The 19,352-nt window shown below is 43.7% G+C and overlaps 1 protein-coding gene across 3 annotated transcripts in view; it reads left to right on the top strand.

Annotated features, from left to right (window-relative positions):
- Window positions 1-19,352, top strand: part of ETV6 (ETS variant transcription factor 6) — a 151,219-nt gene that overhangs the window by 113,564 nt on the left and 18,303 nt on the right. For 2 of the 3 annotated variants that reach the window (XM_035308829.1, XM_035308837.1), the window contains exon 6: window positions 3,494-4,036. In XM_035308829.1, the coding sequence (XP_035164720.1) occupies window positions 3,494-4,036 (543 nt within the window). Of the gene's footprint in view, window positions 1-3,493; window positions 4,037-18,778; window positions 19,306-19,352 lie in introns of those variants that run through there. The other variant, XM_035308847.1, reaches the window with a different exon arrangement.

The following is a 19,352-nucleotide window of genomic DNA, read 5'->3' as shown; positions in this document are numbered from 1 at the left end:
AAATTTCAAACAGAAATACTAGCTGCCCTCTCAGACACATGCATTAAAGATACAGAGCAGCTGAACAAAAGTGTTGAGTTTCAAACTAGAAAACCCAGAGGATTTCTGGGATGTTGAGTTGGTCTTTCACATGTCACTTAAAACATAAGCCCTTTGAATTCTAGTCCAACTTCTGACAGTATACAGGATGCTTAAGAAACCATTCTCATTTCTCCTTCATGATATTCTCCTTTGTGACTGCTAATAGTACCACTGTACTTTTTGAGAGCTATGTGCTGTTACTTAAAACTTTCCGTATAATAACAAAAATTAGTTTTTGTTTTGGTACAAGAGGAACTTCAAAACAAACAAAAAAGACTATAGCTTGCCTGCCACATCCTCTGACCAACCAGAAAATCTTTATGCCAAAAATGTATAGGCAGGTGCATTTATTTATGTACTTTGACATTCTTCCTTCCTGTTCCACAACTGGGAGAAACTAGCACAATTAAGTTCACCATTTTCCCTCAAGGGAATGCAACTTAGTATATTTAAAAAGAAACAAATAATAATAATAAAAAAAGAATAAATGTGAGAGGCTGAGCTTGACCTTGACCCTACCTAATTTACAAACTGAGCAGAGGGGTCAGGTGTTTGTTTGGCACAATTATGAGTGGTTAAATTTCACAGATGTTTTTTATTTCAGTGACCTTTTTCATTTTCCTCTTCTGGCTTTCTTGATAGATTATACATTTATGATTCTGCTTCTAAATGCTTCGATTTTAAGTTCATTAATCCAGAATCATCTGAGTCTGGGTCAACATTTACATCTAGTGGCTTTTTAGTAATTTAAGCAAAGTGAGTTTGACTGAAACCAGTTGACCTTTGAGGATATCTCCAAAGTGCATTGGCATTTACTTGGAATCTGCCCTCCAGGCATCAGTCTCTGGCCCTATAGAGGGATGAGCAATGCAGAGTGAATTATCTACATCTCCCGTGGTCTTTCTGATGCAGCACTGAGTCATTTGATAGGATGCCATACAGGAAGCTCACACTGTAATTCCCTGCACTTCTTTTATGGGTAAGCATAGAGTGCCGGTCTTTGGAACTGCTACTGCAGTGACTGCTCACATCCACAGCGTGTGCAGCCCCACCCGTCCCTGTATGGATCAGTTAGGTTAGCAACTTTCCTGAGTGACAATTTCCCTTTCACAGATTTCCCTTCAAGAAAAGACTTTTGCTTGCTCAGAATGAAGAGCAAGACTGAGGAATGAATCTATTCCTGCAGGAAATGATACACCATATGTGCTCAACTCACAGTCATCAGATGTGTGAAGGAATGAATGTGATGAGGATTTTATTCTGTTCAGGGCCATTTGTGGCAATGGAACTGCTTGGAGCTGAGTTTGAGTTTGGGTTGTTTTGTGGTAAACAGCAGCTTCAGCTGTGAGGGGATTCTTTAGTTAAGTATTTAAAAGTGAAGATTGTGGAGGAAAGGGAATGCTGGTGTGAATCCTTTTCTGGTTCTTCCTCTTGCCCTATCCTGACTCAGGATCACCATGGTTTGGAATCAGAGAGGTCTGGTTCTGTCTGGAGTTCGTCAGAGCCAACTAATGTTTGCGAAGAGCTCAGTGGAAAGCACCACTAGACAATCCTTTCTGCTTTCAAGATAGCTGCTCCCCACAGACACGTCACTTCAAATAAGTAGGACAAACAGTACAGTATTCTAGTATACACTTACAGGCCAGGAATGAGCACCGTGTATTTAAAAGTACAGTGACAGGAGCAGATAATTTGCAGAAGATAAGACACTGAGTACAACATGGGGGGAAGGGTATGAATAGTTTCTGCTTTCTTTCAGTTGTGGCAAAGAAATGAGACTTTAAGAAATGACCGTCAAAGAGGTAGGTGCAGTCATAGGTTAATACCTTTTCTTTGATCTTCACATCATTTTGGTTATAACATACTAGCGTGCCACATTGTATTTAAAGCTGTTTGTGTTTAATCAAGAACAATACATGGCTCTGGAGGTTTTTTTTTTCTCCAGGTATTTCATTGTGAATAACTTAAATAGCTCTACAAATGTATTTTTCTTGTCTGGGACCTCAAGCATGTGAAATAAGTGTTCTGAAGCCATGTAGTATCCACCTGAAATGTTAGGTTTTCCTGGAGCCTTCAGTGTTCTTGTTTAGATGAGCAGTCTGTTGAGTAGGGGTTAAAGAGTTGCTATGAAGGCTGGTGCTGTGTCAATGCCTGGCACTGCATTTTCTCAGGACTAGAGCTTTTCATGTTCATACCTTTCTCTAGGTACATGTTGATCCTGCTCCTGCTGCCTGCCTGGGTTCCAGGATGGCAGGAGCCCCTGAATTCCTGCGCACCTCTACAGGGTCTTCAACATGTATCACTGCCTTGGCAAGAAAGCAAGAGAATCATTCTTTTACAGAGGATCAGAGCAAATGGAGTGAACAAACAAGCAGGCATAAATGGGCAGCTACTTGTGTCAATTGTTGACATGTACTCAGCAGTTTCCTTCTGTTATCATCCAAGGCTTTCAACAAACAGCACTGAAATTTGATCTTTGTTTCTCAGATAAAAACCTGTTAGTCAGTGCTCCCTGGTGGTATTTTCATCTCTGTCAGTAATTTTCCCAGTCAAAATTGATGGTCTTAGCTAAGCTGAAAGTATACACTGTTTATGCCAAGCATTTCGTTTTGTGAGGGGATTATTAGTATCTAAAGACAGTGATCCAGAGACATGATTTATCCCCCCCAACTGTCAGGAATCACCACCAAGGAAGTATGCCCATGCAAGAGTGACACGGGAAGTCCTCCTGCTGAAGAAATATAAGAGCTTATATGGGACAAGGCAGCACAAGCTAGCTACAAGTTGAAAATATCCATATGAAATTGTTAACACTCTTTTAAAATCAAGACAGGGATAAAATTTAGCTAGTGTTTCATGAAGAGCTGCCTGCCAGTGAGTTTTCTTGGATAACCCAGTCCGTATTTCACACTAAGATTCTGTGCCTTGACCCAAGTCTCTTGCATCCCAAACTTATCACTCAGTGTTTTACAGGATACATTTTTATCTCTGTCTTCTACCTTGTAGTGCTCATTGTACAGTAACAGGAACCACACATTGAGATGTGAATGACAGGAGAAAAGTTTCAAAGCAGTTGCACAGAAATACAGTTAGTATAGCTAGATAGATCTTACTTTCTTCACAAGTGTTCCAGTCAGCTACTCAAAATGGGATTTCTCTTAACACATTTCCCCAGGAGCTACTCATATATGGTGGAGGAGGGAGATTGTTTTCATGGTACTGATTTTGTTCAGTATGGTAACAACTATCTACATTTATGTGGTATTTTTCAGGGGATCTGTAAGTCACACAAACAAAAACATTTTCCAGCTAACAGCAGTACCCGGTAAACCCAGCTAGCAGTTTAACAGTTAGATCCTACAGCTTGATCACAATATAGACTCTCTGTATTTTTTGTTTTTTGTCTCCACAGATAGCTTTGTCCAGAGACCTTCAAGACCATCTACAGAAACAGTCCACCACAATACCCCAACCATTGAACTGTTGCATCGTTCTAGATCACCCATCACCAACAACCACCGTCCATCACCAGACCCCGATCAGTGGCCACTGAAGTCCCCTATGGACAACACTATCCGTCGCCTCTCCCCAGCTGACAGGGTGCCAGGGTCAAGGCATCAGCAAGAGAACAACCACCAGGAGCCCTATCCTCTCTCAGTCTCCCCAGTAGAAAACAACCACTGCCCACCTCCTCCTGAGGTGCTCCAGAAGCCCTCCAGCCCTCGCCAGGAGAACACCAGGGTCATCCAGCTGATGCCGAGCCCTATCATGCATCCTTTGATACTGAACCCCAGGCACTCCGATTTCAAACCCCCAAGGTTGTCTGAGGATGGGCTGCACAGGGAGGTAAAGCCAATCAACTTGTCCCACCGAGAAGAGTTAGCTTACATGAACCACATCATGGTGTCTGTATCCCCTCCTGAGGACCATGCAATGCCAATTGGAAGAATAGCAGGTAAGTGACATTCTCTAGGCTACACCAAAGTTAACACTCTTCTTTCATAACTTAACATACTGTGTGTTAATAGCTTCTTGTTTCCTTTTGCCACTATGCGACCTCCCTCAGAAATTACTGGCATTCTGCAAGTTCTACCACATCTGTGGTTTAGGCAGTTAAGTATGTTTAAACCAGTTTCATGGCAGGTAAGCAAAAATGCAGTGACATGCTTGTGACCACAGAATGCATAATTAGTATCAGTGAAACACTTGTGTTCTGATGCTTAATGCCTCTTTACCCACTAGCAATCCATTTATTTCCCAAGATACCTATCTCCAAAGGCTTGTCCTACAAAGAGGTAATTTTCCAAGAGTTGCATTCACACTAGTGTCGAGCCCTATCGAAAGGCAAACACCTTCTGTCGGTTGCCTTTGTGACAATACAGTGTCAAGCCTGCTGTGATAGAGATGGTGGGACTAATGAAAGCTCACCTCAGAGTCCTACTTTGTAGGCTTTCCTGTGCTTCTTACATTAGGATTTTCCCTTTTTACAGAAACAAGGTTGCCTTTGTCCCACACAAACCACAGTCATTGTCTCACTTTTGTTATCCTAAATAACTGACATCACAACAGCTGAATCAGGAAGCTGAGGTTACAGATTTTTTTTTTGTACTTGAAAGGGAACTGTAAATAGATAGGGAGAGAGGGAAGGGGAATCCAGCCACTTCAGAAATATGGTGAATGCCCCAATAACTAGTTTCTTTTGAGAGATGTAAATATATACCACACCCAAAAATGTTGCACTCATTTATGTCAGCAGCGAGCTAAAGTGATACCCAGTTCCTGTGGGGTATTATGTGTGTCCACAGAGGTACATTTTAAAATACCTTGTTCATTTCTGTACTCACATGCCTTAAATTTGTTCCAGATGCAATGCTGCCTCAGTTTCAATGAGGTAGATTTTCTATTTTCTTAAGACTTATCACATTATATCAAAAGGTACATGTCTCACCAGCTAGTCACACAACAAGCACAAAAAGGATCATGATCCTTTCACCTAAGAGAGAGATAAGTTATGGAAATTAATCTTTTGGCATTCTTGCTTGGCTGACATTTGTTTCTCTCCTTTTGATTTTTATTACCCATACTAATCTCAGCAAGTTAAGAAATATACCTGATGTTATGGCAGAGAAGACACCCTACAGGTTTCATTTTTGAAGATTTCCTTTACTTGAAATAATATTGGAAGATTGGGAGGATTATTTGCTTGGTTTCTTTCTCTTTTTTAGAGGGAAACATTCTCTAACAATGAAGCCTAGACTAGAAATAATATAAGAAAAAATATGTGTGTTTGTTTTATTGTTGTTTTTAATTTTCAAATTTAAACCCTGGAGTTTTCTTACATAATTGGGAATCTTTGGTTTCAGTGTACATTGTGCACTGGGTTCAATGTCACCAGCCCTGTAACAAGTACTCTCACATCCACTCCATCCCTGTGTTGCTTGCAGGGCAACAGTGCCTAATGCCCTGGATATTTGGACCTAACATGGTTGCTTAGCAAATATGTGTAGTAGTTTAAAGTGTTATACACAGCCTGAGCTGCTTTCACTTGCAGTTTAGTGGCTTTGCTTAGACCAACCAGTAGCATGTCTTAAATAGCTGGTGAAGTATTTCATACCAAAAGACCTGAGACCTACTTGAGTGTTCATTTCCGATGAGGACAGTACTTTATGGCCAGAGGTAGGGGGGTTACTTAGCTGGCACCTGCTGTCACCTTAGATCTCTACTGATAAATTGGTGTTCTTCCATCGCTTCCCCGTGCCCAATTAAATTGTAAACACCAACAAACCTCAGTTGCTGTGAAGGCACAAGCTAGTGCTGTTCTGGTTGGCTTCTCTTGTATTCAGAACTGTATCTGGATCCTATAAAAGGCTCACTGACTATTTAAAGCTGGCCAAACCTGAATTACTACCAAAAATGTAAACAGCCCATTTTTCATACCTGAAGTCAACTTTATCTGTGCTGTTGAATTCAATGGCAGCATACTTAGGTCCCCTGGAAAGAAATCACACACCTTTCTACCTGCTTCCCTCCATCTCATAGCCTTCAATTTAGAGGTCTTCACATTAAATGATTTCATTGTATGAACATTCCTTTTGAATGTCAACATAAATCTTTTTTCAAGTACGTGTCCTTATCTTCACTGACACTACTATAGATAACATGGAGGCTTTTGATGAACTATGACTTGCCACTTTGATTTAAGAGAGACCATGAGAATTTCAACACTTGGCTCTTACATTGTGAAGATACATCAATATAGATGTATTGATGAAAAGAGCTTCTTAGAAATCACTTGCATTATTTGCATGTTATGGATCACAGAATCACAGAATAACAGAATTTCTAGGTTGGAAGAGACCTCAAGATCATCAAGTCCAACCTTTGACCTAACACTAACAGTCCCCACTAAACCATATCCCTAAGCTCTACATCTAAACATCTTTTAAAGACCCCCAGGGATGGGGACTCCACCACTTCCCTGGGCAGCCCATTCCAGTGTCTAACAACCCTTTTGGTAAAGAAGTTCTTCCTAACATCCAACCTAAACCTCCCCTGGCGCAACTTTAACCCATTCCCCCTCGTCCTGTCACCAGGCACGTGGGAGAACAGACCAACCCCCACCTCGCTACAGCCTCCCTTCAGGTACCCGTAGAGTGCAATAAGGTCACCCCTGAGCCTCCTCTTCTCCAGGCTGAACAAGCCCAGCTCCCTCAGCCGCTCCTTGTAAGACTTGTTCTCCAGGCCCCTCACCAGCTTCGTAGCCCTCCTCTGGACTCGCTCAAGCACCTCGATGTCCTTCTTGTAGCGAGGGGCCCAAAACTGAACACAGTACTCGAGGTGCGGCCTCACTAGAGCCGAGTACAGGGGGACGATCACCTCCCTAGCCCTGCTGGCCACACTGTTTCTTATACAGGCCAGGATGCTATTGGCCTTCTTGGCCACCTGAGCACACTGCTGGCTCATATTCAGCCGACTATCAACCAATACTCCCAGGTCCTTCTCTGCCTGGCAGCTCTCCAACCACTCATCTCCCAGCCTGTAGCTCTGCTTGGGGTTGTTGCGCCCCAGGTGCAGGACCTGGCACTTGGCCTTGTTGAACTTCATGCAGTTGACCTCAGCCCATCAGTCCAGCCTATCCAGATCCTCCTGCAGAGCCTTCCTACCCTCGAGCAGATCGATACACGTACCTAACTTGGTGTCATCTGTAAACTTACTGAGGGTGTACTCAATGCCCTCATCCAGATCATCAATGAAGATATTGAAGAGGACCGGCCCCAGCACCGAGCCCTGGGGAACGCCACTAGTGACCGGCCTCCAACTGGATTTGACTCCATTTACCACGACTCTTTGGGCCCGGCTATCCAGCCAGTTTCTAACCCAACGAAGCGTGCGCCAGTCCAAGCCAAGAGCAGCCAGTTTCTTGAGGAGAATGCTGTGGGAAACGGTGTCAAAAGCCTTGCTGAAGTCAAGGTAGACCACATCCACAGCCTTTCCCTCATCCACCCAGCGCATCACTTTGTCATAGAAAGAGATCAGGTTCGTCAAGCAGGACCTGCCCTTCATAAACCCATGCTGACTGGGCCTGATCGCCTGCTTGCCCTGCAAGTGCTGCGTGATGACTCTCGAGATAATGTGCTCCATGAGCTTCCCTGGCACTGAGGTCAAACTGACAGGCCTGTAGTTTCCCGGGTCAGTCCTCCGGCCCTTCTTGTAGATGGGCGTCACATTTGCTAGCCGCCAGTCAACTGGGACCTCCCCCGATAGCCAGGATTGTTGATAAATGATGGATAGTGGCTTGGCCAGCACCTCTGCCAGTTCTCTCAGTACCCTTGGGTGGATCCCATCCGGCCCCATCGACTTGTGCACATCCAAGTGCCGTACCAGGTCACCAACCATTTCTTCATGGATAGTGAGGGCCACATCTCTCTCCCCATCCCTTTCCACCAGTTCAGGGTACTGGGTATCCAGAGAACAATCGGTATTGCCGCTAAAGACTGAGGCGAAGAAGGCATTAAGCACCTCCACCTTTTCCTCATCTCTTGTAACTAAGTTTCCCCCCGCATCCAGTAAAGGATGGAGATTCTCCTTATTCCTCCTTTTCATGTTGATGTATTTATAAAAACATTTTTTGTTATCTTTAACGGCAGTAGCCAGATTGAGCTCCAGATGAGCTTTGGCTTTTCTAATTTTGTCCCTGCACAGCCTCGCGATATCCTTATAGTCCTCCCTAGTGGCCTGCCCATTTTTCCAAAGATTATAAACCCTCTTTTTTCTTCTAAGATCAAGCCACAATTCTCTGTTCAGCCAGGCTGGTCTTCTTCCCCGCCAGCTCGTCTTTGGGCACGTGGGGACAGACCGTTCCTGCGCCATTAAGATTTCTTTCTTGAAGAGCGCCCAGCCTTCCTGGACTCCTCTGCCCTTCAGAACCGCCTCCCAAGGGACTCTACCAACCAGTGTCCTCAGCAGCACAAAGTCAGCCCTCTGAAAGTCCAATACAGTGGTTTTACTGGTCCCCTTCCTGGCCTTGCCAAGAATAGAGAACTCCACCATTTCATGGTCACTCTGCCCAAGACAGCTCCCGACAATCACATCCTCCACCAGTCCTTCTCTGTTTGTGAAGAGAAGGTCTAGCGGGGCGCCACCCCTGGTAGGCTCACTAACCAGCTGTGTCAGGAAGCTATCTTCCACGCTCTCCAGAAACCTCCTAGACTGCTTTCTCTGGGCTGTGTTGTGCTTCCAGGATATGTCAGGGAAGTTGAAGTCCCCCACGAGAACCAGCGCTGACGATTTCGCAACTTCTGTCAGCTGCCTGTAGAACTCCTCATCCGTCTCCTCGTCCTGGTTCGGCGGTCTGTAACAGACCCTGACCAGGACGCTAGCCTTGTTGGCCCCGCCGATCCTAACCCAAAGGGACTCGACTTTGTCATGCCCAGCCTCGAGTTCTATAACATCGAAAGACTCTCTAATATAGAGAGCCACTCCACCACCCCTTCTGTGCTGCCTGTCCCTTCTGAAGAGTTTATAGCCAGTCATTGCAGCACTCCAGTCATGAGAGTGGTCCCACCACGTCTCCGTGATGGCAACCAAGTCGTAGCCTGCCTGTTGCACGATGGCTTCCAGCTCCTCCTGTTTGTTACCCATGCTGCGTGCATTAGTGTAGATGCACTTCAGCTGGGCCATTGCCTTATCCCCCGGCCTTGCTATTGTTCCCCCTGGCACAGCTCCAACAATCCTTGCTTCAGCCCCATCCCCCTTCTTACCTAGTTTAAAGCCCTCTCAATGAGCCCTGCCAGCTCCTGGCCCAGGATCCGTTTTCCCCTAAAAGATAGGGACCCGTCTGCGGCCATCAGGCCGGGTGTCGAGTAAAGTGCCCCATGGTCGAAAAACCCAAGATTTCTGTGTTGGCACCAGCCCCTGAGCCACGTGTTTAACAGGTGGGCTTTTCGTGTCCTCTCTGTACCCCTCCCTGCCACTGTAGGGATGGACGTAAACACCACCTGCACTCTGCTCCATCCACTAACCGTCCCAGTCCCCTGAAGTCTCGTTTAATAGCCCTCCGGCTTTTCTCTTCAATGTCATCACTACCTGCCTGGACTATCAAAAGAGGATAATAGTCAGAGGGGCGAACCAGGTTGGGAAGCTTCCTGGCAACGTCCCTGACCCTGGCCCCAGGGAGGCAGCAGACTTCCCTACGGGTAGGGTCAGGCCGACAAATAGGGCCCTCTGTTCCCCTGAGGAGAGAGTCTCCCACAACAATCACCCTTCTGTCTTTCTTGGTGGAGGCAGTCCTGAGGCGTGGAGTCGACCTCCTTGCCCTAGGCATCCTCCTGGGTACACTTGCTACCTCTTCCTCACCCACCGGTCTCTCAATCTCCAGGGCCTCAAACCTGTTGCGTAAGGGCATCTGGGAAGGTGGGGCCGGAAGGGGAGGGCATCGCCTGCGATGTCGAGCAGGGACCTTTTTCCATTCCTCCTCAACTCCCAGATCCCCTCCCTCTGCCTGACGGCGACAGGGCAGGGGGTCCACCCCCATTTGGGGTGTCTCACCCCGGTACCTCTCCTTGAGGCCCTGCAGGGAGTCGCTCCACCAGTCTATCTCCCGCTCACACTCCCTGATATCCCTCAACCTCTCCACCTCCTCCTTGAGCTCTGCCACCATGCGGACCAGGTCATCCACCTGCTCACACCTCACACACAGTTTCTCTACCTCCCGCCGATGGCAGCAACAGGCTCAGACACTCCCTGCATCCGGTGACCTGAACCGCTGCACTTTTTAACGGGTAGTCGGTCTGGGTGTGTACCGACTTCCTGGAGAGCCCACCGTGCCTGGTGGAGACCATTATCGCCTAGCTAATGGCTGTCGTTGAGGAGGTGTTACAGAATCACAGAATCACAGAATTTTCTAGGTTGGAAGAGACCTCAAGATCATCAAGTCCAACCTCTGACCTAACACTAACAGTCCCCACTATACCATATCCCTAAGCTCTACATCTAAACGTCTTTTAAAGACCTCCAGGGATGGGGACTCCACCACTTCCCTGGGCAGCCCATTCCAGTGTCTAACAACCCTTTCGGTAAAGAAGTTCTTCCTAACATCCAACCTAAACCTCCCCTGGCGCAACTTTAACCCATTCCCCCTCGTCCTGTCACCAGGCACGTGGGAGAACAGACCAACCCCCACCTCGCTACAGCCTCCCTTCAGGTACCCGTAGAGTGCAATAAGGTCACCCCTGAGCCTCCTCTTCTCCAGGCTGAACAAGCCCAGCTCCCTCAGCCGCTCCTTGTAAGACTTGTTCTCCAGGCCCCTCACCAGCTTTGTAGCCCTTCTCTGGACTCGAGACTACATATGGGCGGGGGAGAGCGCCTGATGAGAAGGACTGATGGGTAGGGTAATGAAAACACTTACCAATAGTCCAGTTGCAGAGCTAAGTACTTACCTACTTACACTGGTGAGAAGGGAGCCTGGACTTTTTATTGGCTTAACTATTTGCATGCAGATGATTGTCATGGAAGACAGTGATGAGAAGCAGCTACCAGGGAAGCCCCATGGGCTGCTGACTAAAACATTGAGCTGAGCTCCAAAAGATGTTCTGTTCCAAGATCATATATTTTTAAATGTAGAAGGAACTCTTCCTGGGCTTAAGATACCTCACAGCCTCATAAACCTGTTTACTTGTAGATAGAGTCTGTTTTTAAATGCAGTATGCAATTATTTGGTGCTGAGGAAGAAAGCAATGTTTTTGCTTGGTGCTATCCATGAATACTTTGTTTTGAGAAAATCAATCAATAAAGCTCCAGACTTCCTGTCAGACAAAATAATGACCTCTACAAACAGGTTGGTTAATCTTTCCTATCTTTTAATGTAATATAATTTCTCAAAATATTAATTTTAACAGTAAAGTACTTTCTCTTTTACAGCAAAAAAATTAAAATTGAAGGCCTTATTTTCTTTTGCTCTGTGGCCATTTTACACTTTTCTAGCAAGTAAGAGATACAAAGTATCTTTATGTTACTCATTAAGGTCCTATTTATTATTCATTTGTGGCTAGAGTTGATTTTTAAAAACCATGTTTAGCTTATCAACACAATATGCACAAGTCCTTTCTGTAACTTTGTCAGAACTATAGGACATTGGATTGGGATAGTCCAAAGGCAGACTTGTATCCCCTGTAAATACACTAGTCAAGATTTAAGCTAACTCACTCAGGTATCAATAGTCATCTAGTTATGACATCATTTAAAAATAGTAAAAGTAGCTAAGAAAGGGAGTTTAGCAAAACTGTGTAACAGACAATTTTCCCATTGGAACTTCTAATTGAAAGCAACAACAGTGTATGTTGGTAGACAGCCTCTAACTTGAACTCTAGCAAGCAGGCTATCTGGCTGACTAAAAAAAAAAACAGTATATTTTGGTACCCCAAAAATCATATCAAAGAATCCTACCCCATGGAAAAACACCTCTCTCTTTCTCTCTCTCTTTTTTTTTTTTTTTTTGAACTCAGTTGCAGTTTTGATCAAGACTGATGCTTGAAATTAGCTTTTCTGCAGAATGGAAATTCCACTCCCCATACACCTCTAAATGAGAGGGTTTTGCTATCAAACATTTAGGACTTTGATATCTCATAAAAGGTACTTCCCCAGGGTACAAGTATAGAGAAGGGTTGTTGCCTTGGCAGGCTTTCTGAGCACAGCGTGACTGAGGCATGCACAGCACCTGTAGAGCCATAGCCACCAGAAACTGTCCTTGCAGCCATGCTGAAGTTCTACACCCATTGCTTTTCTTGGAAGCTCTGTTGTTGACTCCAGCTAGGGCTGATTTTAACCACAAAACTATGTGTAGGTGTCAAAAATGTCAATTTTCCAATAGCAAGGTCCACTTTAGCTTACTAGCATGAAGGAAAATGGGTGCTTGGCATAGTCGATCTAACCAGAAACCCGTCAGTTACCTAAAGGAAGATATAGGAGTCCCTCCAATAGGCAGTTAAAGGACTATCTAGCTACAATAGGGTTAGTTTAATCCTAACTTCTATCACATAGAGGTTGGTTTAGGAACATGAAAGTTTAATGATATGTTACAAATTACCTCACTTCTGATTCAGTCACTTAAAACTCACTAATACAATTCTAAATTTTATTTTATTTTTATTTTTTTGTGAGGGGAAATACATTGCCAAGTGGGTTTCTGAGATTTCCAGCTTCCAGTGTGTTTCTGTACTAGCTCTCTGGGACCGAACAGCTTGTTCATGAATCCAAGCAACCAATGGCAGTGGAACTTTGGGAATACACATTGTGCTACCCCTTTGCTCTGGCATTGCCATTCATCCAGTACAGGTAATAACCAAATGACTGTGCAGATAGGAAAGGAGAGGTGCCAGAGAGCAATGGTAGGTGTGGCTGGATTCCTCCCAGGGGCTCCATGTCCTGTTGGAGTTGGAACCCGATGAAACCCGTGAAGCTCTGTGTTCTCCCTGTGCATGCCTAAGGCCGATCTATCCAATTTGTACAAGCAGCTAGGAAAGACGAGCATAGCTATAGAGCCCCACCATGCATATTACTTTAGATTCTGCTCCGCTCTCAAGAGGGAAAAAAATCCAAAGGCAGGTGAGTCTCTTGTGCCTGCTGTTGTCTATTAGTATGCTGTTCTTATCAGCTGAGTTACCTTAGCAACTAGGCTGTATTTATCTTTATGAGCTGCCAGATTTGTTTCTTCCCCATTAGCAGTGTGAGGAAAAGCTAGGTAATACTTAAAGTGTACATTGCCTACTCCTGTGTTAGTTTGGCCCGTAAAACTATTGACTGCTGTCTGAATGAAGACAGGCAAGATTCTTACCCTGCCAAAATCATGAAAGAGATCTCCCTCCAGCTCTGCTTCTGACTTGCTGTCCATCTCAGTCCCTCAATGTGCCACAAGCCCAGAGAGTACAGGGACATAGCATAAAACCCACAGGTTTGTATAAGCGACCTCTCAATATAAATAATCTGATGGCCAAAACTGAAAATGCAGTCCCCTGCCTGTTGAGAGCACATCGGCCATGAATGACTCATGTTCTACTGAAATCTACAAAACAGTGCTTATAATGAGCATAGGCTATGTTCTGTCTCTGAGCATGGAGACATCTTTCACCCCAGAGCTCTCTAAAGATAATAGTTTTACAGAGCTGCACATGGAGAGAGGTTGGAGGAGGAACAGGATCAAGGATTCTCCTCTACCTTTGTTTGAAAAACTTAATCACTTCTTAAAAATTGTGTAGGAGAGGAAAAGACAAGAGGAGTTAACTGAGTGAATCTTTTACAAACATAGTGCTTAAAAAAACTCTGAATCAACTGATACTTATTTTGTTTTACTTTGGAATTGAGCTGGAAAGCTTCTTTTGAAGAATTATATATATAAAAAAAAAAACAGCTGATTGAGCAACTAGATTCATAACACTAGACATTTAGAGCTTATACATTCTAAGTCACTCCACTTAAAAATACTGCAACTTGGTGATTCCTCCTCCATTTACCCACTAGAATTGGAGTCCCAGCATCTGCATTTACTCCGGATTTGTCAATGTGAGAGTTACAACCATGTCAAGTTGTAGGATGATTATTTTTTTTTTAATCTCAGCATAATCCTTTGTACAAATGCAGTTACACCACATCAATTTATTTTCCTTCCTGTACAAAACAGCTATAGAAGCATGGTTACTGTACAATGGCTTATGTTGGGTAGGAGGGAACAAGGGTGGGAAAGGAGACAAAGAGCAGTTATGCTTGTACAGTAAGGGTGGTAAGAAACAAAAACTAAACACAAAGTAAGAGTTAAAAGTTTTGCAGCAGCTAATACTATTAGCCCTCACATAAGGGATTCAGCTTCCTGCTCCCTTTGCAGTACAGTAGTATCTATGAGCTCTATTGTGCTGATGTCCCTGCCCCAAAGAGTTTACTGTCCAAACAGAGAAGGTAAATATGAAGGAAGGAAGGGCACAGACAGGTGAAAGGTGTTTCAAGAGTTCCAACACTGATCAGGTAAGAGAGAACTATACTGTATAGCAGAAAAAATGTATCAATAGACACCGTCTGACCAGTCCCACATTCAGAATTGTAGGTTAAATTTACTTGCAGATTCTAATAACTAGTAACACCTTCTGTTATGCTACAGTGCCTCACATTTGGAGGTTCCAGTTTATTTTAAAAAAATATTACCCAACTTAAGACCCTGCAGTCTGATAGTCCTGCTTTTATTGTTTGCTACAACTCTCACCATAAGAGCAACCTGAGCTAGCCATTAACTCAAGATGCCGGGTACATACCTTACTGAGCTATCTGCTCCTGCTTTTGTGTATTGCCTATTATCTACGTGACAATAGGCACTTGTACAACAATGTTGCAGTTGTATCTTCTATGTAAAAGCAGAACCTGCCCAAAAGTGTGCCCATCTACTACTAGGACAGTAATTTGCGTTCTTGAACCTAATTTGGCCTTTCTGGTCTTTTTTATTTTTTAGCACTATGGATTGCCTACCACTGTAAGTCAGTGAGCACAACAGGTTTTAGTAGTAAAGGCTTGAACCTAATTCCTTCTTACAGTCATTTGGTGGTTGGTATGTGACTTTAGTCCAGAGTGACAATATTGCTTTGTAAGTAGAAAACTTCTAGAAAACAGTCACTTGCTGTGGACAGACATATCCACAGAGACCTACTGTAGCATTTGATATTGGAAAGAAAGTCAGGTTCCTTGTGTGCACCAGCCCTCAAGCTTACTATGTAGACAGGGATGTGCATCACTGATTCGTTACTGTCCCCATTCCAGAGCTGCATCATGAGTTTCACTGTGGTGAATTCATATCTGAACTGAAAATGATAGCTCTCTCCTCCTTTGCAGAGGATGAGGACTGACAAGCCAAGCTGCAGAGGCTTAGCTTTTGTTGTGTGCCTCCCTAGAGATATACTGTTTTCTTTAAGAAAGCACATATCATTGCTAGTGCTGTATAGGAGTCTACTTACGCCAAGACTATCTTCACCCCCCATGAGACATGATTCCAGCCAGGGCTGACAACATAATACTGACTGGTGAGCTTTTGTGAAGCATGGTCTTTACTTGGGGGCAGCTGTGACATGACCCACCTCCAGTCTTTACAGCTGAACAGGTAGAAGTTACAGCCTGGCAAACTACAGAAAGACAAAACACTGGTTCACTTTAGCATGCTAAGCTGTAAGGGTTGGGGGTTCAGTGTTTGCTTTCCAAGTAGCTATCTCCTTTGTATTAGGGCAACAGATCAGAGCCTTGAAAGAACCTGGGATTCTTGATGTAGGCATGTCCTGTCACTCCCATTTGTATCGACAATGATAATGTTTCTGGCCTTGTTAAACCACCTGTCTTTGCAGTCCATGTACAGAGTTAGATTTGCAGTATATGCCATATCCATTTTAAGCCCTTAGTGGAAAGCCAGACTACTATAAAGAGACTAAAGTATGGATGAGACTTAAGTTCATAGAGTTCATTTTCATAGAAGTTTTCATTATAACCTTGAGAGTCATCTTAACGTCGCATTAACAATTAATTTCCACATGAAAGTGTGCCTTCCCTGCCAGTTTAACTAATGACACTCAACCAATATCTGAATGGTAATAACTTGGATAGATAGTTCCAGATTTTCTGTGAAGTGTCTTGCTTTACAGCTGCCTCCGTGCTGCTTAGTTACAGGAGCAGAAATTGCAGCCAGGGCTTGTTCTGGTCTACTCAGAAGCCGGGATTGACCAAGCTATAGGAATGCTCAGCCATTTAATTTAGTCTTCATCCGTCTCATTACTTTACTGTAGTATCTACATGTTATGGCTTACTGTAGTATCTACATGTCATGGCTAGACAGATGTGGTAAGTGTGTTCAGACTACCCTCAGCTTTCATTGAGTTCAGCAGGATGTTAAACACTTCAAGTACGTAGCTTTTTAATGAAAACATTACCTTTATTTTCCCTGTATATTGCACACTTTCTTCAGGCTGGAGTTGTGTCAGTAATTCAGATTTTCTTCTATAAAAGCATATTTGCATCACTTTGAACCCTCTTAGCTAAACCAGGAAAATACACCTTAGTGTTGACACTACACTTTACTCTCTTCAGAGATAGGCTTATTTAAGACTGGTTTTAGATCTCTTACAAGTGGCATACAAAAGTTTATGCCATTTTATGTAAATTCAAATGCACACCTTTAATCTGATAGGACTCCAAATGTAGAGAAGATCCCTGTAATACACTGTTTTCCATCTCAGTTGAGGGAAGGGTTTGGCTTTGTCTCAATGAGGAGATTTAAAACCAAGACAGAGAGGTCACATTGCAGTTTCTGTGAGGGGCCCATCAGAAGTGACAGCTTATGAAGAAGTCCTTTCAGGAAGGAATCCTGGAAACATACCAGGAGCCACATCCTCCAGCCATGCACTGGCTTTCTGACGGAGCATAGAAGTGAGGTTCTTGAACAGTGGTCTCCAGTAAATAATGATTTTCTGTTTTTGAAAAAACAAAACAACAGCTCAAATACCTCACAAGTCAAGGATCAACTGAGATTGTGACAGGAGATACTGGAGTGTTTCACATTGTGAGGTCACAAATCACTACCCTTGTTGGGTACTTTACAGTAGTAAAGTAGAATTCAGAAGATGAAGGTTCATCTTTAATCCTCATAAAGCATTTGGTCACTTTTCTGATGTCAAACAAGATATGAGGTGTTTGTAGGAGGATATTAAAGTGCATGGAAACAGGCAGAGGTTGAATTTCTCTCCCTGTTACTTGTCATTGCCCTTCATGAGCAATAAAAGTGAGGAAAAGCCATAGGAGAATCAGAGGCAGATACCTTTAGCAAGAAGATAAATGGAAGAATGCTCCCTTATCATTGGGGTGGAGCAGGTAAAGAACAACATTTGAAATTTAATACTGGAAATACTTGTCTGTTTGTTGGGGATAGAGGGATGGAGCAGAATAGGACAGGGATCACATTTATTACTACAATAGCCTTTAGCTTCCAAAGTCTTTATCTGCCAAACTGTCCCTTCCTAGTCTCTGGCCCATCCATTACATATTCTTTGTGATTCGAGTGCTCTTTTCCACAGTAGCATGAGGGATATGAACCTTTTGGAGCCTCCTGCCCCTCACACATTTTTACTGCCAAAGACAGAGCTTGGCCTCATCTTTCTGTGTTATTTCTACAACTGTTCACAGCATGACAGTCTCAGGTTCCTGTTCTCCTTCTGCCTGGTCTCCCACTCAGCATTTGAGTACAAGACAGAAGCAACATACAACCATTTTATTGTGTGATCTGGCAACCTCTTTCTCCAGCCCCAGCTTGAATTTACAGAGCTGAACAGTTGTCTGTCAGAAGGTTTCTTCACATAGAAACATTGGCTTTACTATACCAGCTTACCATTCTGCTTCTAACAGCAGACACCATTCATAGAAAGAAAACCCTTTTTCCCCTCAGTAACCTGGACACAGATTACCAGATAGCGATGAGCAGGACAGTTTCATCTCAGTATCAACGCTTATCCTATCCCAGCGCTCAGAGCCATTTAGCCCTTTAGTCATGAGATTCATTTACTGCTTTTTTTTTTGTAGTTTTGTCTTCTAAAATACATGTAATTAAATAGATATTGAGGATGGATTGTTCAAAACTGTCTCAGCACAGCAGTAATCCTACTGTAGCACTTCTTTCTTTCTGTCTGTCTGTCTTTGCTGTCTTGAGCCACAGAAAAGGCTTTCAGCAAATATAAAGAAGATCTGATATGGTCCAGCCATATGTCTTCCTTCTCACCAGCTTTATTTTTCCTTCCTCTCCATTGGTGTGATTAAAGAAAGCTAATAAAGTAGTTCTCACCATACTCATGAAATGACTTACAGTATCATCCAGCCTGGTGAGCATGATGTACCAGCTTGATAGCCTGAAGGTCCTTTTGGCAAGTCCAGAAAGCTCTGCCTGATGCACAGTTTAGGATGTGGTTAAAATGCAATTGGAGCTCATCTCCATGGCAAGCCTAAAACAAGTCAGGACACAGGAGTTCTCTCCTAGTCTTTTGTTGTTGTTGTTTCCATACAAATGAACAGCCATTAACAACTTTGTGATTTTTTTCGTTCTGGCTGCAGTTTACACAAATCCAGATGCCCCAAAGTAGTGTCCTCTTTTCAGAGACTTTCTGACCTCCTTGAACAAGGGGAATGATCACAGACTGTAGGCTGAAAGTCCTCAGGCACCTTCTGTGCCTCTCCCTCTTTCCTCGCTATCCTTGCCCACTCTGCCAGTGTAGTCTTGCTGCCTTCTTTGTGCTGGCTGTAGCATTCACCAGATTTTCCTGAAAGCAGGTACAGCTGTCAAATGGCAGAAAGCAGGCCAGTGTTTTTTGCAGGGTTGGTTTTCTTCTGTTTAAGTGAATGAGTCAGCTCACAGAGAAATCTAACAAAATTGGAGCCAGAACAAGGTAAGCAGCAGGAGGAAGGAAGGATAAAATAGAAGGGAGATTGGGACCATGTCCTTGTACAGTCAGCTGAAATTTACCCATTCATAATTTTGATACTGTGATCATCAACATGTTAACTATCTTAGCCACACTTCAGGTGTGCTTACAGAAACTGGAGTACCAGAAGTAGTTCTTGCTAAGTTCTGTCTATTAGCGTCAGTTGTGAACAGCTGTTTGCATGATGTTTGCTTTGCTGTGAACAAATGCAGTTGAAGCACATACTGCCTTGTAAAAAAAAGAGGTTTGAGTTTGGGGAAACTTTTCAGCTTGTAGAAATCACAGAAC

This window comes from Oxyura jamaicensis, chromosome 1 (genome assembly GCF_011077185.1).
Source record: "Oxyura jamaicensis isolate SHBP4307 breed ruddy duck chromosome 1, BPBGC_Ojam_1.0, whole genome shotgun sequence".
Lineage (NCBI taxonomy): Eukaryota > Metazoa > Chordata > Aves > Anseriformes > Anatidae > Oxyura > Oxyura jamaicensis.
This window is presented reverse-complemented; position numbering and strand designations above follow the sequence as displayed.